Source organism: Rana temporaria, chromosome 7 (assembly GCF_905171775.1).
Source record: "Rana temporaria chromosome 7, aRanTem1.1, whole genome shotgun sequence".
Lineage (NCBI taxonomy): Eukaryota > Metazoa > Chordata > Amphibia > Anura > Ranidae > Rana > Rana temporaria.
This window is the reverse complement of record NC_053495.1, coordinates 166,495,726-166,521,900: the sequence shown is the minus strand read 5'-3', so window position 1 is coordinate 166,521,900 and position 26,175 is coordinate 166,495,726. Positions and strand designations below refer to the sequence as shown.

The window sequence follows — 26,175 nt, the reverse complement described above, 5'->3', positions numbered from 1 at the left end:
AAATCTACAATATGGCCCATGGGCTAAAAAGTTTGGAGACCCCTGCTTTAGAGAAATCCTGAAATGGAAAGAGATGGCACAGTTGATGGTTGGCTCAGGAGTTTAAGATCCAAAAGCATGGATCTAAAAGCTCCTTCTTACCACTAGTGAGTAAATCATTACAAGTTGCAGATCACTCCTTATGAACCAATTTGTCAATACACTTCTGGCAAAGATCTGCTCCAGTTATAAAATAAACTTAGTGGCACAGGGAGCACATGTCTTTTTGGAAGCTGGAGGAGGTTTATGCTTGGGTGGAACTGGAGCCTAAAAGACAATCTAAAAGACGTTTAGTTGCCAACTCCACTTAACAAGCAACATCTTGGTGATAAAGTAAAAAAGAGCCAACAGTGTTCCAACAAGACTATAAAAAAGGGAACTACGCGAAGAATGTCCTAGAATCACACAGGATAAAATGGTGGCAGAAAAATTCCAAACCTCTAAAACAGATTAGCAGGCCATCAGTACTGTGGACTTGCTTACTTATGCTGCTACCACTGATACCTTTTTCAACCGCTGCCATCTCCTCTCCCTGGTGCACGGTACCAGAGGGCAGGGGGGAGAGTGGGAGCTTAAAAAACGATTTGCCAGGCAATCACGTGAAGCCTGCTTCCTTCGCCTGTGTTCCACAGAACTTGAGATCCGACAACTCCCAATGTGCTGCAACTATTGAAAATGATGCCCAGCACCGCAGGTAAGGGGGTTTGCACCGCTAAATGCAAAATTGCCCCCCAAAACACAAACTCCAAGGGGGCTGGGCTGATGTAGAAGCTGTGGAACTCAATATAGGGAAGGAAGGAAGGAAGGAAGGAAGGAAGGAAGGAAGGAAGGAAGGAAGGAAGGAAGGAAGAAAGAAAGAAAGAAAGAAAGAAAGAAAGAAAGAAAGAAAGAAAGAAAGAAAGAAAGAAAGAAAGAAAGAAAGAAAGAAAGAAAGAAAGGTGCTCTGGGATCACTAGCAAAAGTAAGCCACCATGATCCAAAATTAAGAGGCGGCAGAAAAACCACCGCAGAGTTTCAACAATGTTTACCTCTGGTGGAGGAAACCAAAATACTGATAAATTATGCTGGATGACTGCCTCTTAAAAGTCTTTCCTGTTACGTTTCCTGCTTCTGGATTCCATGCAGTGTTGCCACACATGTAGGCTGCACCTCTATGCACTATAGTGGGATGAGGTGATGTTGCAGATGGCTTGATTATCAGCATGATCACTGCCAATTCACAAGCCTGTAGCATGTCAAATAGCACTTGGAACTGCTCACTGTTTTCTGTATTGACAGCAAGGCTTCCGCTTCTGAAACCCTCCCATTGTATACTGCAGTGTCATGGAGGGAAGTGGGTGAGGCACAAAAACAAGGATTTGGCTCAGTCAGTGACAGATGTGTAAAATGTCCAGTATTTTTCAGTCATAGGAAAAGAAAAAACATTTCTTCTGGGTTTTTTTCCCCCCAGAAAAAAAAAAAGAAAAATGTTCGGAAAAATGTTAAGTCCTTTTATTACACACTTGGAAGGTGAAATGCAGGAGTACAGCCATGGCCAAAAGTTTTGAGAATTACACCAATAACGTTTCTCACAAGACTGCTGCTTCAGCGTTTTTATATCTTTTTGTCAGCTTTTACTATGGTATACTGAAGTATAATTACAAGAATGTCATAAGTGTCAAAGGCTTTATTGACAATTACATGAAGTTTACGCAAAAAGTCAATATTTGCAGTGTTGACCCCTCTTCTTTTTCACAAGACCTCTGCAATTTGCCCTGGCATGCGGTCAAACTACTTCTGGGCTACATCCATTCCTGACTGATGGCAGCCATTCTTGCATTTCAATGCTTGGAGTTTGAGAATATGCAAGGGTTTTTTTTTATCCACCTGCCCCTTGAAGATTGACCACAAGTTCAATGCAGTCAAGATCTGGGGCGTTTCCTGGCCACGGACCCAAAATTTGATGTTTTGTTCCCAAGGCCACTTAGTTATCACTTTTGCCTTATGGCAAGGTGCTCCATCAAAAAGGCATTGTTCGTCACCAAACTGTTCTTGGATGGTTGAGAGAAGTTGCTCTCAGAGGCTGTTTTTGTACCATTTCCATTTGTACCTTATCTCCTTAGAGCGTAGGGTGTCTAAGAGAGGCTTGAGGTTGTGATGGTGTTGGAGAGTGATCCCTGAGAGATCCTGGAAAATCTGTATAGGGGATTCTCCATGGGTGAGACGTTGGCCCCTCGCCTGTTTCAGAATCTCTTCCTTGAGCCCATAGTCCACCAGGCAGCAAACAATGTCTCTTGGGGGATCCGTGTCTCTTGGGGGATCCGTGTCTCTTCCTCTGGGACGCAGAGCCCGGTGGATCCTTTCCATAGCAATGGCAGTTTGAGGGGGTCTGTTAAGAACAGAATTGAACAAGCTAGTCACCGCCTAAGGAATTTGTTCCCCCTCGATCGATTCTGGCATACCCCTCACACGCAAGTTGTTGCGCCGGCCTCTATTATCCAAATCGCGATTTACATCCCTTAATTGGAGGGTATGGGCATCGATCTTCCTTGTGGAGCGCTGGAGGACCAGGCCATGATCCTCTACAACCCTCTCAGTGAACGAGACCCGGTCATTTAGGGCGCGGATGTCGAGGCGTAGCTCCGCAATGGTGGCCGAAAGCGTGCCCTTTATGTCCGTTGCTATTGCCCTCAGGTCCTGGATGATCAGCTGCGGCATCTATGGATTATTCAATCCCCCTTGGCCATCAGATATCTGGGGGGGGGGGGGGGGGGCAGTCTGAGGTACCGACAAAATAATATCATGTGATGTTTGGGACAGCGTCTGAGTGTCCCTGAGAAGATCCTTGGCGGGAAGACGCCATGTTTCCCCGGCCAGAGCGATACATCTCCGGGATGTTTTGGCTCAGAGTTCCGGTTTGTTCCCTGGGCGAACGGAAGGCTGACGATTGTCTAGAGGGAGTTCCCATCGTTATAGCAGGGTTTGGGGTTGGAAAACTCCTTGTAATAGTGTAAACCGTTCCGAGGTGGCAGGAGCTCAGAACTCAGGCATCCATCTCTGTCAGGTCCGGCCACGCCCCCCGGACCGGGGCTCTTTAACTTCTACTAGAATCTTTAGAACAATTATTGTGGTATTCGCTTCCCCGGTGCCCATTTTGCAGCATCACGAAACTGCTGGGATTAACGTTTTATACGTGCGTCAAACACAAAAATGTTGATTACAATGACGCACATCATCAAAAAGTGCATAGAAAGCATTCACAAAATGTATACAACCACCCTCAGAGTGATTACAACTCAGAAACAGTACGACGTAATGAAATGTAAAATATGTTTATCCTCTATGACCCCCAGGAACCCATTTCACCTCATTTGAGACCGAAGCAGACTATTGAGGAATTTTGGGCCATGACATGTTAAAGATGGCCAAAACATATCTTACGCACATTCCGTCTTTTTGGAAAAAATCGAGGTCCAAGGGTAAAATGAGCAAGCGGCCGAATTTTGGACACAGTCCTATCTTTCTAGAAAGAAATAAGCTCCTTGAAAGCCAAAAATTGGAAACCCAAACAGACGCAAGTCTGTTTCCTAAAGTTGGAAGAAAACGTATGAAAGAAATTTAAACAAATGAAGCAAGGAACTCCATTTAAGAAGGTTATATCATCAACACAATGTTTATCTTCAGGGGCGTAGAGGGAGTTACTTTAAGTAATGTTCTTGCCAATATAAATATCACTTCTACTCGGTCATTTGTTTTTAATTATTCTTGACCAAAACATAGGAAATATATGAAGCTGAAAGGGGAATGGAAGAAACTGGAAAGACAAGGCAGGGAGTTATGCAATCCACTGCTCTGTCAGATGAGAGACACCAAGCATCTGTTTAGCATCTCTTGACCTGATCAGAAAGTTATACTACAAAACTTTGTCAATAAAAGCACTGGGCCAATCAAAAGCCAACAACATCCCAGCTATTGACAAAAAAAAAAAAAAAAAAACAAAAAAAAGAAGTACACAGATTTTAAAGTTTTAAGGAGTTGTAAAGATAGGATTTATATCTTTATGTATTGTGTGTAGCAGCCCCCCCCCCCCCCAAGCACCCCCTAATACTTACCTGAGCCCCCTCTCTGTCCAGCAATGTCCAGAAATCACTTGTGACCCAGAGATAAGCAGCGCTATCTACAAATTACATTATGAATTATCTTGATAACATTTCTGTACATAAGCCTTCAAATTAACATTTGCAAGCCTATGTGCTACCTGTGTGATACTTAAATTTTAAAGGCTCAAGGTTTTCTACCTTCATACTTACCTGAGCCCCATCTCGATCCCACAATGTGCACGAGAGCAGCAGCTCTTTCAGGTCTCTTCCTCCTTGTTGGCCGAGACAGCAGCGGGAGCCATTGGGCTTTCGCTACTGTCAACCACAGCCAGTGAGCCAATAAGGAGAGAGCGGGGGCGAGGCCGAGCCACGTTCCATGTGCCACACACACACACACAGCAGTGGCTGAGGGGGAGCCTGCTTGGGTGCTTAGCAGAAGGGAGGGGCCTGTAGCGTCTGCGGGCAACCGATGAAGAGGAGAATCAGGGCTGCTCTGTGCAAAACCACTCCACACAGCAGGTAAGTATAACATGTTATTTAAAAAAATAAAAAATAAAACTGCCTTTAACCACACCAGCCCTAGAAGATTTTACCCCCTTTCTGATAAGAGCACTTTTTACAATTTGGCACTGCGTCGCTTTAACCGGCAATGTAGCATTATGGTTTATTGCCGGCTCCCTACTACAGCAGGGGAAGGAGGAGAGAGCGGTGAGCTGCTGCCATAATTCGCTGAAGCCCGCATTCCCAGAGGTGGGGACAGGATACCTGTTAAAGACGAAGACAGGGGGGAGTAGACAAGTTAGTGGAAGCTTCTTTTTTTGGGTTAAACTCTGCTCTAAAAGTGGAACTTAGAGTTTTACACCAGAATGCGAGGCAGGCAAGATATCATCACAGACAAAACAAGCAATGTCTCTTCTGAAATAAAATACATCTAGTTGCCTGCTCACAGTCTTCTGTGGAATGCACATGCCTTCCTATCTTCGTTTACGTCGCCGGCACGATACTTGTGTGCCCACATGAGCGACTCATGCACAGGAATTAAAGAGGTCCAGCACCGGCCAATGGAGACGCTCAAAGACCAGTACCCGGGGAGAAGGTGTTGGCAAGAAACTGGGACCATTAAAAAGGAGGCAAATATAGTGGCTTTAATTCAGTTTAAATGAAGAAAGAGGACCTTAAACCGCCAGAGCATAGGGGAGAGGAGGCGGCAGTGACCAGTCTAGAAGCACAGTGGAGAAAATCAAATAAGTAAATATGCTTTTTCCAAATCCCCTAGACAGAAAGACAAGCTACCCTTGCAGTGCGGTAGGCAGCCCCACTGCAGGAAAAAACGTTTAGATTTCCTGGAGTTCAGCTTTAAGCTGTTTGCAATAGGAAAAAAAATCTAGCGAATCTTGTTAGAGTAAAGCAAGACCCTCCAATGGCAATAGAATTACAGGGAAATCTGGGTGTTGGCAGTTACCACTATGACACGCTGCAATCCATTAAAGAAGGGGTTCCCAACCTTTTGAAGAGCGAGGGCCAATTAGGGCGACTTGGTAACTGGTCACGGGCCACAATGAATGGAGTGGGCGGATGACAAGTCCAGACACAACCCACTCTACACTATGGTCCCTCCAATCCGCTCAGATGGAAGGTGATAGATACCCTTCTGTTTTAAGCAGATCGTATTGGAGATAGATGGGTGTAAAGGGACACAAGTCCATTTACATCAGCCGCTCCATAGAGGTGAATGGAGGGTCTGATTGGGGAAGACTTATCGTGTTAAAGGAGCCTAGAGAGCTGCTTTCATACAGATGTGCTGCAGTTTACCCACACCGTGGGTGCAGTGCAGTACACACTTTGACTTCTCCGCGGGTTAGCTGCACTTTGCCAGAGACTTATATTATATCCTGCAGATATAGTGCACTTTCTGAAAGCGCACCAAACCCGCAGGTAATAACAGAAGTCTGTGGCTCAGTAGCCCGGTAACCACTGCAGAACAGATATGCTTAAACATACACTGTGATTTTAGTAATAAACTTACCTTTAATAACAGTCTTCCATTCAGGTATCGCAGGCTACTGTCTCAGGCAGAGCGCATTTGGTATGACTCCGCCTGTGACAGGAGCCTTCTCTATACAGGCAGCATTGGCTTATGCGGGTCTTTTCCACAGCCGCTTGCTTCCTCTACCACTGGCTTCATCCACAACACAGATGCTCTGGGATGGCAAACTGATCTGTGCTTGCCAACCCACCATCCCAGAATAGGAGGTCACGGACCACATTAGAGGGCTCTGCGGGCCACTGGTTGGGCACCCCTGCTTTACCGATTACATAAATAAAGGTATACATATCAGTAACCAACCACTGATGTTACATTAGAAAAAGAAAGAACAAATGGCAGTGCTGCTACATAGGTATGCCTGCACACACAAAAATGCACAGACAGTATGAGAAAGATGCACAGTGGGGTGGGTTGGGGAGTTGGGAATGGAGAAATTGGCCGTTCTCCATGTATCATCGTTTTCGTTACATGAAGTAAACACTGACATTTTCAAGCCTGTATGATCACATCGTGAAGGGATTGACCCTTTCCCTAGCATCTGGAATTTCATTACAAATGATGCATGGACATGTAGTGCCCGGGTGCCCTCTATTCCTACAAATGATCAGATATGTTGTAGTGAATGCACATGAACACTGAAGGCTTACTGTACCACTGACAGTGTCAAAAGCATGGGCATGAAGCAAGAAATCAAAACCAGTTTTTTAAGGTGTAGGAACTTTAACATACAACGCTGGATAGATTTATAGCAGCTTTTTCACAAATGTCTGCAAATTTCAAACACACAATTACTATATATTGGCCAAATGTAATTCTCTGGGAGATGCCAAAAGTGCAGAGTAAGCACAATGATCCAACTATATTTTCTACCACAAGTAAGAGAGACTGCAAAAAAATAAATAAAAAAAAAACAATTCTGAAAAGGTATGATTTTAGCAGGGTTTGAAAGCACTAAAAACGAATGCTAAATTCTATGTTTTGTACCTCCAATATAAGAAAACCACAAAAATAGAAAGTAACTTTGCAGTAGTCACCCATAGAAAGTTACTCGTTTATAATCAACTATGATAATAAGGATAGTATGCAGGGTGTGGAGGAATTCGGTATATTTTGAAAGTACTTTACGTTGGACAATTCGACGCTTAAGCTACATTACCTCTCTCTTATTCCGCCGGGCAACTTTTAGGAATTCCGTGAGGATTTGGACTTGAGCAGCATGCGATTCCTGTGAGGATTATAATTAGAGTGTTTATTCTGTGGCAGAGATTCAATCATCCTGCATTATGTACAAGAATGTTTCAACACGCACTGCATACTTCTGTATCAGTGTCAGCCAGTTATAAAAAAAAAAAATCAATCAATCAAAAAGACACCATTATAGTTCTACGAATAACATAAAATTAAAGTCAACTTTTGACATCATCCCATGCATATATATGTATACTTGTACAATTACATGGATTAAAAAGTATTACACACCAGGCTTTTTTTTTTTTTTAATATGCTTTAAAAAAGCCTCTCTTTTTGTCCCCTTCCCTGCCCTGGTCCCCTAGGGCTCCCCCCCCCCCCTTATGTTGAAACTTATTGTCTTATACACTAGGGTGATACGGTTACCCGTGACCCCCCATTAGCCTTCAGTTTTCCATCCTTAAATGTGCTGAGTACGGATTATTGTTCTATGCCACCTTATGGAATAGAAACGTGTGCTTTACATTCCTAGGTTTATTTGTCTTTATCCCCTATGTTCCCACATAACCCTAGTATAATACCTTCTCTCACTATGTTGCACTTATTCCCCTGTTGAGAATCCTGGAAGGTCCTACCAGTATTGTATGTACACGTTAATATTATTATATACCATTGTATCTTCGTAAAAAAAAAAAAAGCCTCTCTTTTTGTTTTGTTTTCTTTAAATTCTGGGAGTGTAATGTTAATACAAAAAGGGATGGTTTATAAGTTGATTTACACTATGGGAGACCATGTTCCTTTTGCGTGACCATAGCATATGAGCAATTCTGTGGGAAGCAGGAGAGTGTGGCAGGGGAGTTTGGAAGTGGAAAATAGTTATTACAGAAGTGCTGGTTTTGGAAAAATTGCAGGTATGATATGCGCACACACCTACAGGGAATCTGTCAAGCTTCAACAAAGCATTGCGGAAGGTTCACCTAAGCATCACACCAAAGCTCCATAAAAGCGCCACGATTGATGCACTACCAAAGTATCAAAAACACATCATAAAACCATGCTGAAGCGGTAGGCGCTTTAAAGCGGCGTTCCACCCAAAAATGGAACTTCCGCTTTAAGGAAAGTTGACGCCCTGACATGCCACATTTGGCATCTTATTTTGGGGGATTCAAGCTCCCACTTCCTCCCTGTGGACTGCGGCGCTGGAAGGAAGTTCACCTCTCCCTCTCGGCAATCATCTGGGACACGTCACAGGTCCCAGATTGCTCAGCCAGTCACGGTGCAGCGCGTCTCGCACATGTCAAGACCCCTTTCACACTGGGGCGGTTTGCAGGCACTATTGCACCAAAAATAGCGCCTGCAAACCAACCGGAAACAGCGGCTGCCGTTTATCCAGTGCACTGGAGCGGTGCACTAGCAGGACGTGAAAAAAAGTCCTGCTAGCCGCATCTTTGGAGCGGTGTGTATACCGTTCCCGCCCATTGAATTCAATGGGACAGCGTGGCTATACCGCCGGCAATGCGCCTCTGCAGAGGCTCATTTCCGGCGGTATTAACCCCTTTTTCGGCTGCTAGCGGGGGTAAAAGCGCACCGCCAGCAGCCGAATACCACCACAAATCCGACGGTAACGTGCCGCTAAAAATAGCGACGCTTTACCGCCACCGCACGTCCCGCCCCAGTGTGAAAGGGGCCTTAGTGCGTGCCCGGCTGTGAAGCCACAGCCGGGCGCCCACAGTGTCAATGCCGGCAACGCGGAGAGGAGGCGTGAGACAAGCGGGGCTTCGTTCCCCCAGATCGCTGGAACCTGGGACAGGCGAGTGTGATTATTAAAAAAGTCATTATTTGTAGGTGTGTGTGTGTGTGTGTGTGTGTGTGTGTATGTGTATGTGTATGTGTATGTGTATGTGTATGTGTATGTGTATGTGTATGTGTATGTGTATGTGTATGTATATATATATATATATGTGTGTATGTATGTATGTATGTATGTATGTATGTATGTATGTATGTATGTATGTATGTATGTATGTATGTATGTATATATATATATATATATATATATATATATATATATATATATATATATACACACATATACACATATATACACACACACACACACACACACACACACATATATATATATATACACACACACATAATTATTTTTATTTTTTTTGCAGGAACCCCACTTTGTGTGTTGAAGCCACAGCAGGTGTAAATGAGCCCTAACAATAACCCTGGAAATCTTGATCTCGTTATTTTTTTTATATAATTTGATTTTACACACTTGGATTGTTAACAATTCCTTTCCTGCAAGAAGAGGTAGATACGATGAATCATTCTCTTCACTCAGAAGGGGAAGAAAACCCAGGGACGGGCTCACAGTGTCTAATCACTATGATATCCAATCAGAGGCTATCACAGCGATCAGGTGATGCAGAACCGACAGCCCTGGGTTCCGATCATTAGTACAAGACCTGTCTGTGCTAGGGGCGTGCTGAATTACGCATGTATGCAGCCCCACAGAAAAAGCCTATTTCCGTGAGGCATATGTGTGTGGTCGGCGTGAAGGGGGTTAATGCATTGTAATTTAGGACAGCACATGATATTTATTGTTTTCAGTTTATATTGGCTTTAGCACAATATTATTTCTTGTATTAACCAATAGTACCCACTTGCACACTTTTTTCATCCAGACAAATGTACTTATTGTGACAAGTCTCAGTAAAAATCTCTTCCCTTCCTAAAAAACCATATTCAGATATAAAGTATTTGAGAAACATACAAAAAGGAAATAATCAAGTGTGCTACTAATCAAGCTGAATTTTCTCCAGCCCAGGTCTAGCAAATGAGAAGTATGGTTTGTGTTTAGGAAAAGAAAGTTCTACTGTACAGTATATAGGAAGGAATACCCACTAGGAACATGTGTAGCTACTAGGTCCAAATAGTAAAACATTTTCACCGCGCATCAGTTTCATCAGCTAAAATATCAACACGGAATTAACATACAATGTATTCAGTCGGATAGTGTTCTAGTTTACCTATTTTTTATGCTAACAGCAGCCAATCAGATCTCAGATTCATTAAAGCATATCTGTTTGGAGATAATCTATGGTTGCTTTAGGCCAGGGGTGCCCAACCTTTTGAAGTCCAAAGGCCACTTAAGCGACTTGGTAACCGGTCGCGGGCCACAATGAGCAGAGCGGGAGGATGGCAGCCCACTCTACTCTATAGAGCCCACTGTACTTTTTTTTAGCGGATTGGATTGGCGGTAGGCGTTTGTAAACGGACACAAGTCTATTTACATCTGCCACTCCTTAGATGGGAATGGAGGGTCTGACTGACTGTGTGAAAGGGGCCTAAGGCTGCTTTCACACTGATGCACTCTTGTTTACCTGCACCGCGGGTGCTGCACAGTTCACCTGTGGCTTTCCTGCAGGCTAGCTGCACTTTACCATAGACTTCTATAATATCCTGTAGGTGCGGTTCACTTTCATAAAGCTCACCAAACTCTCAAGTAATAGATGTCTATGGCTCAGTGCAGGCAAGTTTGAAAGCAGCCCAGTAACCACTGCAGAACAGATATGCCCATATATACACTCTGATTTTAGTAATAAACGTATCTTTAAAGCGGTGGTTCACCCTAATTTTACACTTTCTGTCAATGCAACTGCTAGGCATTGACAGTAAACAAACCATTTTTTTTTTTTTAAATCGCTCCTTACCCCCTCTTCAGCAGCCGATCCTGGACTGTCAATCAGAATCCCCCGCGGGGAATGGGCGTGCAAGTCCATTCTCCCCCGTCCTGTCAATCCATCTCCTGACACTCCCCAGGAGACGCGCTCTAATCGCGCGACACCGGGGCGTGAGCTTGTTACGCCGGCCGTTATGGCAACCGTGTAGTGTTGACGGCGATTCTCGCCGTCAACACTGCACATGCGCGGGATCGAGCGGTGAATGCTGGGAGGCCAGCATTCACCGTATCCCGGAAGAAGACCCTGTTGGCTTCAAAGTGCCCACAGGTAAGATGGAATCGTCCATCGTCTGAAAATATAAAATATCCTTTCCACGATTACACCGATTACGCAGGCTAAAGGAGTGGGACACCCAGGCAGTGCATTAGTACAGGTAAGCCCTGACGATTGATGCAAAAAAAAAAAAAAGGATATCCCGTGGAACCCCCGCTTTAATAACAGTATTCTATTCCATCCCAGAGCAGGTGGTTGCGGGCCACATCAGAGGGCTCCGCGGGCCACACGTGGCCCCCGATCCACTGCTTGGGCACCCCTGAGGAATGTACACCCTCATTGTATTTAGCTCTAACCTACTGAATAAACTTTGTGCTGTTCTGCAGAAACTATGCACAAGGAAGGGTTCATGTTTTCACCTAAATAAAAATTAATGACAATACTAACAAATAATAAAAACTAACACTTGGGAGAAGTGAATTCACAGCTGCAGAGTGGCCTGCCAAGGATCTGTGCAATCCCATGCCCGTTATCAGTTTTGGACATAAGTTACATCAACACCGACAGAGCGAGCCAACTGTGAACAGGAGTATAGGCACATCCCTAGTTCACGATCATTCCTAAAATTTACCCACCCGATGCAGACTGCCGACAATCCTCTCGTGCCAGGCTCTAGTAGACAAAATGTTAGGCTGTCTTCAGCCCCTTACTTTCTGGAGCTAAATTTAATCTGAAGATTATATTTTCCCTTTTTGCTGCTGTGATATTTGGCCAAATATTTTTATGGCTGTCCTGGCAGAAGAGCTGAACAATATGTGCTGTAGAAGGAGGTTCTGTTACTGGCACAGCATGCAACCGGGACAGAAAGACTCTTTATCAATTCCACGAGACTGTGTCTTCGCTAGCCTGGGAGGGATTGCAAAGAGGGAGAAACAGGGGCACCACTACCTTCTACCAGAAGAAAACACTGCAGAAAACATTTTCATATGACTCTTATACAGAGAACAACATCTACCCAAGTCCAATAAATTCCAACTAAATCCAGCTTACAGCTAGAGAAGCATAGAAAAACCACAAGAGCCTGTCAAGCTTAGGATTACAAAAAAAAAAATGAAAATCTAGGACTATTCCTGCCGCTGACACCAATGGTAAAGCAATATCCCTCCTCCCTCTAACCATACATGTTGTTACATGTTCCACCCAATTTTAGGGTGTTCCCAGTGGTGCTGCAGCCCCCCCCTCTGTGGCAGCAGTATGGGGAGAAGTTCCCCCCAGGCCGCTCTGTGTGTAATTTGAACTACAAGCCCCAACATCCTTTACCGATGTCGGCTTGTAGTTCTCAATGAACTACCACAGCACTGTGGTAATTCATCAAGTCTCTTTATCAGTGGGTACATGCAAGCAGATACACCGACAGTGTGCAGGAGACCTGCATGGCATCAGCGATCTGCTAATCGCTGGTGCAATGCTTTACAGCCTCATCCTACAAAAAGTAATAAATGTTGATTTTTTTAAATGCAAAAAGATGTGCATTTATAATTTTTTGTAAAAAGGTGAACTCATCCTTTAACTTTTTTTTTTTACTCTCACTGCTCACCATATCTGGAGAATTTGTTACTTCCACTAATCACAGGGCCTGGGTATTGTTTACTTTACGGACTACTGATGCAGGGGCATTTCCAACTGACCAAGTCCAGCCCCCTAAGCTTGAAGGACAGTGAACAGGCCCTTTGTTTAGAAAGCTTGAGGACCATTGCTGTAGAGGAGTTCAACAGCACCTTCTCATAACAAAAGAAAACACAGTCAGTTCTCCAAATGTGAAAGCATACAATTCATTAATGGCACACTACCTACTGTTACATGGTAATGTTGCGTCCAAGCTGACAACGCTGTTTGTGACTGGTTTTATCAAGATTGCTTAAAAATATGTAGGATATGTGCTCCGGGGTGCACATTTTCTGCCCGCCTTCCGCCTTGTATACTTACAGCTTCAAGCTGCCTCTTCTTCTGTACCAGAAGTTGAAGCATCAGATTCACGTTGGCGAGGTCCAGGTTATCCTGATCAGTCGCCAACAGATCCTGGAAGATCTGCCACCGATGACCATTCTGGGAAGAGAAGAAAATAAATATTAGCATATACAACCCAGAGGATGGCTTCACAATAATCCACTGCGCTTTGGCCACAGCGCACTGTACCCCCAGTTTTATGCAGGTTAGCGGCACTTTCCCATAGACTTTTATTATGTCCCATGTTTTTTTGTGTTTTTTCTGAAAGTCATCACAATCAGCGAGGTGCATGAGAGCAGCAGCTCTTATTGCTTTCCATTCTCACTGGGCAGATTGATTGGCAGATTGATAGAATTAAGAGCCATTAAATCCTGCTGTTAAAGGATTTGACATCTTTACATGCGGAAAAGCTTTTTCACAGTAAGAGCTGAGAAAATGTGGACTAGCCTTCCTCGAGAACTGGTCTTATCGGTATTTTTTATATATATTTTTTAAATAAAGGGCTGGATGCATTCCCAAATGTACAACATAAATGGATACAAATACTTTGAGGTAATAACACCATACACACAGTGGGTATAGGATTGTGTATATGGAGGTTTTCTATAATATAAATAATTTGGGCACAGGCACAATTTTCATACTTTTGGATCTGTATGTCACCAGAATTGAATTAAAACAAAACATCCAAATGAATTTGAAGTGCAAACTTTCAGCTTTAATTCAAGGGGTTGAACATAAAATATCAAGTACAAATTTTAGGAACTGCAACCATTTTTATACACAGTCCCTCCCATTTTCAGGGGCTCAAATGTAATTGGATAAATAAATATAATCATAAAATAAAATGTTCATTTTTAATAATTTGTTGAGAATCCTTTACTGGCAATGACTGCCTGAAGTCTGGAACCCATGGCCATTACCAATGACTGCGTTTCCTCCTTTCTTATTCTTTGCCAGGTTCTAATTGCAGCGGTCTTCAGTTCTTTGTGGGTCTTTCTACCCTTAGGTTTTGCCTTCAGCAAGTGAAATTCATGCTCCATTGGGTTGACATCAGGTGATTGACTTGGCCATTGCAGAATATTCCACTTCTTTTCCTTCAAAAGCTCCTGGGTTGCTTTGCAATGTGTTTTGGATCATTGTCCATCTGTACTGTGAAGCTCCGTCCAATCAACTTTGCTGCATTTGGCTGAATCTGGGCTGACAGTATATCTCTAAACACTGCAAAATTCATCCGGCTGCTTCTGTCTTCTGTCACATCATCAATAAACACCAATGACCCAGTGCCACTGAAAGCCATGCATGCCATCACACTGCCTCCACCAAGTTTTAAAGATGACACGTTGTGTGCTTTGGATCATGAGCTGTTCCAAGCCTTTTTTCTTCCCGTCATTCTGGTACAGATTAATCTTTGTTTCATCCATCCAAACAATGCTTTTCCAGAACTGGCCTGGCTTTTTTTTTTTTTTTTAGTTTTTTAGTTTTTTCGTTTTTTTTGGAAAAGTCTAATCTGGCTTTTCTATTTTTCAGGCTTATAAAATGCTTTGCACCTTGAGGCGAACCCTCTGTATTTGTTCTCGTGAAGTCTCCTCTCGATTATAGACTTTGACAATGACAGTGTACTTCACTTGTCAGGATACTGTGAATGAGTTTTTTCTTTACTATAGAGAGGATCCTGCAATCATCCACCACTGTCTTCCGTGGACGTCCAGGCATTTTTATGTTGCTGAGCTCACCAGTGCATTTTTCTTTCTTCTAAATGTAGCAAACTGTTGATTTGGCCACTCCTAATGTTGCTGCCATCTCTCTGATGGAGTTGTTGCGTTTTTGAAGCCTTACAGTGGCCTGTTTCACTTGCATGGACAACAGCTCCTTTGAACGTATGATGTAGGTTCACAGCAAAAGATTCCAAATGCAAATACCACACTTAGAATAAACTCCAGACCTTTTACATGCTTAATTGATGCAGAAATAACGAAGGAGTAGCCCACAATTGGCTATGAAACAGCTTTTAAATACATTTTCCAATTACTTTTGGTCCCTTGAAAAAGGGGGGGTTAGCTATTAAGAGCTACAATTCCTAAACCCTTCCTCAGATTTGGATGTACATGCCCTCAAATTAAACCCAAGAGTGTGCACTTTCAGCCCATATTCATTATATAACTATAGCTTGAATGAATCTGAAATAATTTAAAATTGTGCCAGTGTCCAAATATATATGGACCCAATTGTATGGGTCTCTCCCTGTTGGGAGAGTGCACAGATTTGATTACAGCTAACAAAATAGTATATAAAAAAACACAAATTTTATGAATGTAGGCCATGTTTTATGTTTAGAGTAATGATTAGGTTAAGGGGGGGTTAAAAACACACACACACACACACACACACACACACACACACACACAAACACAGAAAAAGGTTTGCACTACTCAGCCAAGAAATACTATACGCACCAATGAAGTATTTCCTGAGCATGTAACACAGGATATGCTCAGTACACACAGTTTTATTCAAAAACTTGACACGAACCATTAAGAAATGAAAAGAGCCAAAGAGTAGAACATAATTTTATAAACACCAAACATCAGATGTTCTCTGCAATGAAAAGTTGAGAACTCAATTTCCTACTTTCTGGGATGGACCAACTGGGTAGGCAGTGCAGATGAGGAAACACAAGAAACACAGGCAAAAAATAAAACTTCTGATATTATAACCATGCCAATAGCAAAGCAGTACCAAGAATACGCATCTAAAGAAAGGAGAGAGAGGTTATCGTTTGAACCAGATGGACTTTTTTCAAACAGACAAGCTATGAGAACATGATTTTAGAGGGAGAAATAACAAAAATCCCATTTTCTCTGTCTGTTGAGTGATACAAACAGGTACATTTACCTGGTGAAATTGGAGAAGACCAGAGGGTAGGTTCAGCAAGTATGCGCAAAGTGACAGGAAAGGCCTTGAGTAATCATGAAATCTGGGCAGCTGGCAGAGATGCTCAAGATCAGAGCATTGTGTGTCCAGATTTCACAAAGTGTCACTGCAGAGAGGTCAACTAGGATCAGATCAGAGATAAAAGTTCTAAGTAACCTTTGTAGGAGAAGCAGCAGCAGGAAACTTCTCTACACTGTCTGGGCAGGAAAGAGCAGAGAGCATGCGTAGCAAACTGGTGGAGAAAAGCAGCAACCAATAAAAATGAGGTAGCGCCAATGCCAGGCCCAAAACGGACTACTCACAACAATTAGTAATCAGACACAGCCCTACAACAATACCTGTGGCTCTACTCATTGGAAGCATTCCAAAGCCAACATACCCAGAATCCTTTCAGAAAGCTCTTAAGCGAAGCCTAGTGCCTGAGGCTCAGTCCAGTCTAAACATCCAGTCCTACAGGGTCCAGTCGCAGGGGAGGTCCAGAAGCAAAGGCAGTGGACAGCGCTGAACACCCCTTCCCCACCCCATGAGTCCTTTGTAAGCAAGCAATGCACAGTACCACAGAAACAGAGCGATGGTGTCCTGTACTGTAGTACAAAATATGGAATTTACAGGCAAGTTAAAATACCTTTCATATTAATCTTACAGCACAGGACAAAAAAATGGATACTCCGAGACCCTGGAGTATCCCCAAGGAATGAATGAGAAGGGTGGGCAAAAAGGCAAAAGGGAATCGTACCAAGGAGCCAAAACAAAAGGAACAAGGGTCAAGGACCCAACTTAAAGTGCCTTGAAGGCAGTAAGTCCGATCATCTCCTGGGTGGTATATCATTGTCCAGCAATCTTTGCTGTTCACATCTGGGTAAGGGACAATTAGAAGGCAGTTTTTATCTGTTGTCACCCATCTGAACCAAGGGGAATGGTCTCTTTATCCCAACACCTTCAATCTCCCATGTCAGAATCAAGTACTTTAGGTGTGGACATCTTGGCCTCCAAGTTTAGTTACAAATTACACATATGTGGCCTGGACCAAGGATCCTCCTTCTCTAGTAATGGATGCTCTGGTAGTTCCACGGACACCATTTAGGTTATTATATGGTGCAAAGGATAAGCCAAATAGCAGTGTGACAAATTGTCCCCTACAGCGAAGTGCAGAAAGCTCTGATGAAATGGGTAAATGGAAATATGGAGGCAATCTTGAACATCTGATGTCAAGGCTTCCCCCTGACCTTGAAGGTTCCATGCAAAACTTGTGAACACAAAGGTACTTGTTTAGGGATTTTAGCTCCCGTTGTGTTTTGGTACTGTGAAAAGTTTTGAACCAAATACTTTGAATCTGTTCTCTAGTGTCACTGGAACAAGAGATGGTTCTGCAAATCCAACATCCTCCATTCTTAGGTGTGAAGTTGCCCCTTCATTGTGAATGAGGCTTTGGGGTAGATTCTGTGTGCTTTGTGTTGCACCAAAAGGAAGGGCTGAATTTTGAATTTGAAGACGAAGCGGAAAGGCTTTGTGTTTTGAGGAAGTACAAGCCCCCGAAAAGGGGGAAGATTGAAGCTTACTCCTGAGACATTCTTTATGAACTTGTCAGAGATGCCTTACCAAAGAGACAGCCTCTTTTAAAAAAACATACAAAGTGAGGCGTCTTTTACAGGCAGCTTCAGGTGACCAGGCTTTCTGCCATAAAATGCTGCACATATGGACAGCAATGCAAGCCATTCTGGGAAATCTGGTTCATAACTTCTTATAGGGCATCAACACAGAAAAGTATGGGCAGCCATAGTCAGGCACTCAAGTCCGCAGCATAAGGGACACATCAAAAACATAGTAAGGTATGCCCCTTGTGTAGCAGGTTTTTTTTTTCTTTTTTTTTTGTCTATACTTGGGCTATAAGCAAGCCTCATACTTGCTACAGGGCTAAATCAACAGTCCAACAACAGAACAAACCTGTTTTACCTTTGCATGTCACTGGCCCCTGAAAGGGTTCAGGCTTCACCCGTCATGGTAGACATACCCTTAGAGAGGTCTTCAAAGTCTGGGAAGCATAAGAAATGTACCACAGGCCTGAACCTGTATAGCACCCTGAAGCGAACCACACACACACACACACACACACACACACACACACACACACACACACACACACACACACACACACACACTGCTGGGTTAGCTCCCAAGCAGGATTAGGTGACCAGCATTACAGGCAGTTCCCACAGTATGGTGTCCAGGTACAATTTTAAACATATTACCGAGGTTGCATCAATCCAGATGCATTGCTTCCATTTTTATAGTAGAAGGCATTTAAGAGTTGATTGAAGAATTTGAGGTAAATAAGAACTAGTAAGCATAGATGTAACGAGACCCTTGCTCGCTCGCTTCCGCTCTCCCGACACTCCTCTGCTACTAGTGAGTCAGCTTGCAGATCGCAACGTCTGATGGTTAGGTCATCCAAGGCTCCGGGATCCGAACTACAGCTATATGCCGTTCAGAATCCATTAGAACAAACACCAGGCAGGCTGTATGCAAGTTCAAAACAGGAAGACCTTTATTGAAAGTACACAACACACTTTTATACAGAATTTGGAACATCCCGCCCCCAACAACCGCTTTCCTATTGGTCAATTGTAAAGTACATGGAGTTCTCCTTCAGGTCCTCCTTAGCCATGCAAATGAGGACTTGAAAATGAGTCAGCAGGGATTGGTCCGATAGCTTGATTAGAAGGACTGTTATGTGTAATGAGACAGAAGCCCCAGGGGGCACTCAATGTACACAATAGCCAGACACAGAACAATGGAGCCGTCTGGAGCTTTAAGACAAGGAAGAAGACCCCCCACTGTGTAACAGATTTCAAGGAGGAACACTTCTGCATTCCAAGGTCCATGACAATAGATACTTTTTCATAAGGGATAAGAGGTCCATCACTTGCAGAACACTGGCAAAAAAACAAGCAAGGCATGTACCAAAAGCTTAGCCAGTGTCCACTGAAGGTAGCCACCTATAACCCAGAATCTACAAATATCCAGCTTGCATATTTTACTGTAATGGTTTCGTGGGGAATTTGGGCCTGCCCTTCATCTCTCTATTGTCCCTTTTTGTCAACGAAGCTGACCATCAATGAAATAAAAGAAAGATGCCCAGGAAGTGGGAAGAGTGAGGCCAAGGAAACTTGTGTAAATATTTAGCTGCCTAAATATCTGGATATACTAATTGATTTATTGTGCATTTTTTACTGAAGGCAAACTACATTTCTCCTTTTTTTTTTATATTACATGTTGGGATTGAGAAAAATTTAGACGACCGTTTAAAAAAAAAAAAAAAAGGGATCCTGCAAAAACACACTGGGGGGGCATCAATTCTGTCGCATGGCAGCACAATGCTAAACGGACAGTAAGCAGCATCAGGAGGCAGATTTATTACAAGGTTACAGGCATACAACTCTACCTTGGCTGCTACACCAACTTGACCCTGACCCCTTAATTGCAAGTCTGTTTAGAGTAAAAATCTGTCTTGTCTTCAATCAATATTAAAAAATAAAGAAAAATCTTTGACAACCGCACTCCGAAAAACCTCTATGTTGCCTTATATTGGTAAAACAGGATAAAAACACTACACGCCACAGCAAAATAAAACACAAGCAATATTAAAGACATTTTTATTTTATTTTTTGAAATAACAAACATGTTAGGCTGCTTTCACATTGCAGCGTGGAGCCGCGGTGACGGTATAGTCGCGCTATTTGTAGCACGGCTATACCGGTGTGTTTACCGCGATATTCGGGCGCTAGCGGTGAGGTTTTAACCCCCGCTAGCGGCCGAAAAAGGGTTAATACCGCACGCGTTGCGGGTGGTATTACCGCGCTTTCCCATTGATTTCAATGGGAAGGCGCGGTATAGGAGCGGTGAACACACCGCTCCTATACCGTGGTAAAGATGCGGCTAGCTGGACTTTTGTTGCGCTCCTGCTAGCGCACCGCTTCAGTGTGAAAGCCTTCGGGCTTTCACATTGAACACTACGGGGCATGATTTTTCATGCGGTATAGCAGCGCTATTTTTAGCGTTGTAGCGCATGAAAAACGCCCCAATGTGAAAGGGGCCTTATACTTGTCTGCTCTGTCACAGAGCAGCCCTGATCCTGCTCTTCTTGGGTCCCTGGCCGACACTCCTGACCCCTCCTATCTACCGAGTGCCCAACAAGCAGCTTGCTGTGGGGGCACCCAAGCAGGCTCACTCCCGATCCGCTGCCCTGCGTGTCCATTTACACACAAAGCCATGGCTTGGCCTCACTCCCTCTCTCTCCTCTGCTGCCTCAGCCAATGAGGGAGAGTCCCTGGAGAGCCGAGGCTCTTGTGCACATCACTGGATCGCGATGCAGAGAAGGTTTTTTTATCCGAATGCATGAAGGTAAAAAACCTTGGGCTTTTTAGAACTTGCAACAATTATCAGTCTCTGATCTATGCAAACTGTCACAATTGGCAGCCCAGGAATATAGGCACACCAATCTGTAAAGCCGTTACAGAGTCTGCTGTGAAGACAGCCTGATTTGCCAATTTGCGTGATAAATGAACCAACTTGACATTTACATTTTGTTTATAAGAAGACAGCCACTATAAAAAATAAAATAAAAATCACCCCCTTGCAGAAATGTATTCTACAATACCCCATTTGTGACCAACTACACACCTAATCTGCATACCGTAGCTCTCAATGTGAATACCTGAAGCCAACAGACTTTTTTATGCCGATTCTAGATATGAACTGCCCAACTGAGTGCATAGTGTATTTAAAAAAAAAAAAGATGACTATCAAGTCTGAGCTGAAGTTACCACTGAAAAATGCTGCACACCTGGGGAAAATGTTCTTATAAATGCACATTAACAAACAAAATCCTCATCCATATTATGATTCTGGAGAAGGCTGGGTTCACACTACTACACTACTTTCATCCTACTTTGCTCTGCTACATTGGTCCTACATTTATCCTACATTGGTCCTACATCCATCCTACTTTCATGAACAGGATACTACTTTGGTCCGACTTCAATGATATTCAATGGGCTGAAGTAGGATCAATGTAGGACCAAAAGTAGTACAGGGAGCATTTTCAAAGTCGGACCGACTTGTGTCGGACCAATTAAGACAGCTCTCATAGGGAAACATTGATTTTCACACGTCATGCGACATGAGGCTCCCAATGTAGGACCGTTTGTCGGACAAGTGTGAACCCAGCCGAAGACGCAACAAATCAAAAAGATAATAGATTGCAGCTTGTCTCACACAGGTCTGTTAAATATTCTTTCCACTATAAAGTAGCGCTTAGGAGTGAAGCAAGGACAGCTGAAGGACCATTACCCCCTATGCTGATATGCAGATCAAAAGAGCCATAACCACATGACAGCCATTTGTAAATAAAATTAATACATCACTTATTTGCACATAGTTGTCTTAACTAGAAGAGCTCACCGATGGGTCCAGCTTTAGGCGTTTGTCATCAAATCTCTGCTTTTGTTTCAGAATGAGCTCATTTACTGGAGAGAAAAAAATGGCAAAAGATCAGGTGACTGAATGCAGAAACACACACCAGAAACTTACAAAATAACAAAGACAATATCATTTTCATATGCAGATACCAGAAGAGTGGCTTTTTGCACATCTGTTTTAAACACAAAAATGCAGTAAAAAGGCTATACAGAATTCAAATAAATCTTAAACCGAAACCAAAAGTTGAATTATTTGCATCTTACTGATCATTAGATGTGGTGACTGCATTTGTTTTATTTAGCCTACCCCCCCTTTGTGATCACCTGATGATCCGGCCAATAACATGCCTCACACTGTATTAGGGCTCCTACATAGCGGAAGAAGGAGCAACAGACACACCTTCGAACAGCAGAATTTTTACCACCTTAATGCAGGGAATATTTATGTGTCAGCATCCCCCCCTCACACACCTCCCCCTTTTTTCTTACCTAAGCCCTCATTCAATCCAGCGCTGTGTATATGTCTGCAGCTCTCCTCTCACTTGCGGGTCTCGTGGCTTTGCTGGGGCACCAAGAGCCATTGGCTCCCAGTGCGGTCAATAAAAGCCAGTGATGACATAGCAGGAAGCAGGGCTGAGTCCCCTTGTCTGTGTCAATGGATGCAGCAGCGGGGCTTGGGAGTGAGCACTCACAAGTTCTCTATAGGAAGCGGCTTCCCATGGGGGCACTAGACAAAGCGGAGGTTCGCAGCTGCTCTGTGCAGTTCCATTGCAGGTCAGGTCAGTATAGACATGTTTGTTCTTTTTGTTTTTTTACACATTTACAAATCACTTTAAAGTTAAAGAATGTTTAGGCATTGGTTTTGGTACCTCACCCCCCGACCCGCTTTTACTTACCTGAACCCTCATTCGATCAAGAGCTGTGCATTTCTGCAGCTTCTCTCTCTCCTCACTTCCATGTCTCACTGGATTTGGTGGGGCGTTGAGTTGAGCGGTATCTTGATATAGCGCGGTCTTACCCCGAAGGGTCCCGACGCGATGGACTGGGAGTGATTGGCTTCCACTGCTGTCAATCAAAGCCAGTAATGAGGGAGCGGGGGCGACCATCAATTGATGCAGTAGCAGGGTTCGGAAACAAGCACGCACAACTGCCCCCATGGGAAAGCCGTTTCCCATATGGGCACTGGACAGAGAGGAGGGGCTAGGAACAGCGGCATTGGACTCGAGAAGAGGAGGGTGGGGGTCACTCTCTGCAATTCCATTGCACAGAAGTGGCAAGTATACAGATGTTTGTCATTTAATTTTTTATCCATTTTTAATTACCTATATAGTTACTTAAAAATTAACACCCGTGTCTCCATACACATATGCTTTAAGGCGTTCAGAGGCAAAAAATAAATAAAAAATGTAATCTGCCAACCCGTCCAGGAGCAGTGGCATTTTGGCAGAAAAATGCTCGACGGGTGTAAATGCGGCAGAAAAATGCTCGACAAGTGTAGATCTGTTTAGATCTTGAGAGTAAATATCAATGGCCCATCTTAACACGTCACACGCATTTACAAGCATTTTTGTCTGCCAAAACCCTGCTGCCAGGAAAGGCTTCTAGGAGGTATGTGTGCATGGGGCCTAAATCCATTACAACAGTTTTTTTCCTTCTGGGTTAAGCGCGTTGCATTATTAAATACAAGCTTATCACTATAAACACCCCCTGTCAGTGGTTAAAGTTGTTGTAAATTCGGTTACACCACTTGTACTTACAGGTAAGCCTATAATAAGGCTTACCTGTAGGTACTGCAAATATCTCCTAAACCTGCACGGTTAAGGAGATATTTACTATATACGCTTTCGCCAACATCATTGGGGCATGCGCACTTTAAAAAAAAACGGTTTTCTTGTGTCGTTTCTTCAGCAGAGTTCCGTGACCGGCGGTTCCCGCGAGCATGAGTGCCGTCATTGCGGCTCTAGACAATGACAGCGCCGGAGCACGCGAACCTGAAAATAACTCTGGGAGATATGTCGCCGCTCACAGCGACATGCGGGGCTGCTGCAACAACTTTGATCTAAGGTGAGTATTTCATAATGAGCTAGTATACGATGCATACTAGTTCATTATGCCTTTGTCTTACATGGGGATTTCCTCTCCTACCCTCCCGGGTTTACAACCACTTTAATGGTTTGTCGCAATCCTCCAAGAGGCATTTGCAGGACAGCTTGTTCCATTGCAAAACAAAATAGACTTACTGATAGTATGACCAGGTGAAAATAAAAAGAAAGAAAGCCTGAAAAGAGGAAACGAATACAGCCACTGCATCTAAGGATTGGTAAGCTGCACGATAATCAATGATTGTTTTTGGGTTTAATACGTCTTTCAGGGCTTACTTCTTAGCAGGCTTTGTTTTCTAGGATTTGTCTCAGTACTTGCAAGTCTCCATAGTTCCTTAACTAATTTTTTTCCCCACCAATAATTTTTAACCCTGATGGAGAGGGAAGATCACTGAAATATGTCACCATTTATTAAATTTTCACTCGAAATCACCTTATTTTAAGAGTGCCATCATTTCTTTTTGGACTGCAGTCATTGCCGTCCCATTTGAGGGAAATATGTGTTCGATCTATTGAGTGCATTGCCCTTTACAAAAAAAGACCGAGCATAAGGCGAGGAGCGCCTCCTACAGATCATTGGACTCACAGCACTTCCTGATTTTAAAACATTATCATCAAGTGGTAGTCTTGACTAGAATTGCTAAGTGAAAGTATGCCTACCACTTTAAAGCGGTATTAAACCCAAAAATGTAATATATTGCAGCTTACCAATCATTAGTGGTGACTGCATTCGTTTTCTTTTCTTTGATTTTTTCCCTCCGTTTTCTCTTGCTGATCTGGCCAGTAATGCACTTCCTGTATTAGTGAGACACAACTCTAGATGTATGAGCACAGGAGGCAAAACAGACAGCAGCATTCAGTCTGGGGGGAGGGGGTAGTGTTAAATGTATTAGCAGATTTAATTACACTAACACACTGAAGTCAAACTCCGCTCACACTTTATAATCAGTTACAGCAAACCGTATGTTTTTTTTTCTTTTGGGATAGGGGTTTTGAATTTATAAAAAGTTATCCTAAGTGGTGCCCCTGTCGGCATTAAAAGGTTTGTCTTATCCCTGTAATTGTTGCATTTTGCTGGACAGCTTGCTGACTGGATCACCAGATGACAAAAGAAAAAGACTTAAAAAAAGAAAAAAACTAAAGCTTCATGTACACTGGCAGCTCTTGTGGGAAACCGTTTGTGCGGCCAAAACATTCTAATGCTAACGCAATTCTTTTGCGTTTAGGAGAGGGAGATATAACCTCAACTATACACAGCAGCGCCTAAACTCTGCTAAAAGCCCATGTGTACATGGACACACAGGCTTTTGTGGAGTTTAGGAGCTTTGGCAAAAAATACATGAAAAAAAAAAGCTGCCAAACTCAAGTTTAGGCGCTGTTGGGAGCTGTCAACGAACATGAAGCCTTATAAAGCCATCAAATCTAAGAACTGGTAAAATGCAATATAATAAATATGCGCTTTAGGGTTTAATGCTACTTTAAAACCATGGGTCAAACTGGAATCCGGCTTGAGCAATACCTTTCCCCACAACGTACTTTGGATTCCCATAAATTACAGAAAACAAATCACTTCAGACTTCACCACAGACCATCTCAGTCTACTTTCACACTGGGGCGCTTTTCAGGAATTTTAGTGGTAAAAAAAAGCGCTGGAAAACCGCCTCTTAAGTCACCCCCAGTGTGAAAGCCCGAGTGCTTTCACACTGGGGCGGAGCGCTTGCAGAACCGGAAAAGAAAGTCCTGCAAGCAGCACCTGTGGGAGCGGTGTCTACACGGCTCCTAAACTGTCCCTGCCATTAAAATGGGCGGCGCTTTGCGGGCGGTTAAAACCCTTTCCTCGGCTGCTAGTGGGGGTTAAAAGCGCCGCGCTAGAGGCCGAAAAGCGCTGCTACAACAGCGGTAAAGCACCGCTTTACAGCTACCGCCCCCACCACCCAGTGTGAAAGTAGCCTAATTGCTAGCAATACAAGATGCTCTTCACACCCAGAATAAAATGGCAATAAAATTCACCCTAAGTGCCTTTATTAGGTCATACTAGAGCAGTGGTTTTCAACCTGGGTGTCGAATGACGATTTGCCAGGGGTCACCGAATACTGGGCTGTTCCTGAAGCCCGCACCGCTATCCCAGTCTTTTTGCGGCCGCCCAGCAGGGCTGTCCCTGTAGCCCGCGGCCGCCCACTTAGCCACTTCGAAGCCGCCCATTCAGTTCACAACATGGCTGGGGGGGCAGAGACTAGAAGTCAGCTGACTGGTGAGGAATGTGAAGTGGGAGGGGCTGGAGGAGACCCCATCTCCTGATTTCGGCATAGGCGTCACTGCTATGAGACACCACAA

General features: G+C 43.6%; 1 protein-coding gene across 4 annotated transcripts in view; it reads right to left on the bottom strand.

Annotated features, from left to right (window-relative positions):
* The window catches only part of COP1 (COP1 E3 ubiquitin ligase), a 277,841-nt gene that overhangs the window by 207,861 nt on the left and 43,805 nt on the right, over positions 1-26,175 (bottom strand). For 2 of the 4 annotated variants that reach the window (XM_040360368.1, XM_040360369.1), the window contains exons 4-7: positions 24,550-24,636; positions 21,723-21,787; positions 13,308-13,427; positions 7,322-7,390 (exon numbers count right to left, since the gene is read on the bottom strand). In XM_040360368.1, the coding sequence (XP_040216302.1) occupies positions 7,322-7,390; positions 13,308-13,427; positions 21,723-21,787; positions 24,550-24,636 (341 nt within the window). The remainder of the gene's footprint in view (positions 1-7,321; positions 7,391-13,307; positions 13,428-21,722; positions 21,788-24,549; positions 24,637-26,175) is intronic. The other 2 variants (XM_040360370.1, XM_040360371.1) reach the window with 1 other exon arrangement.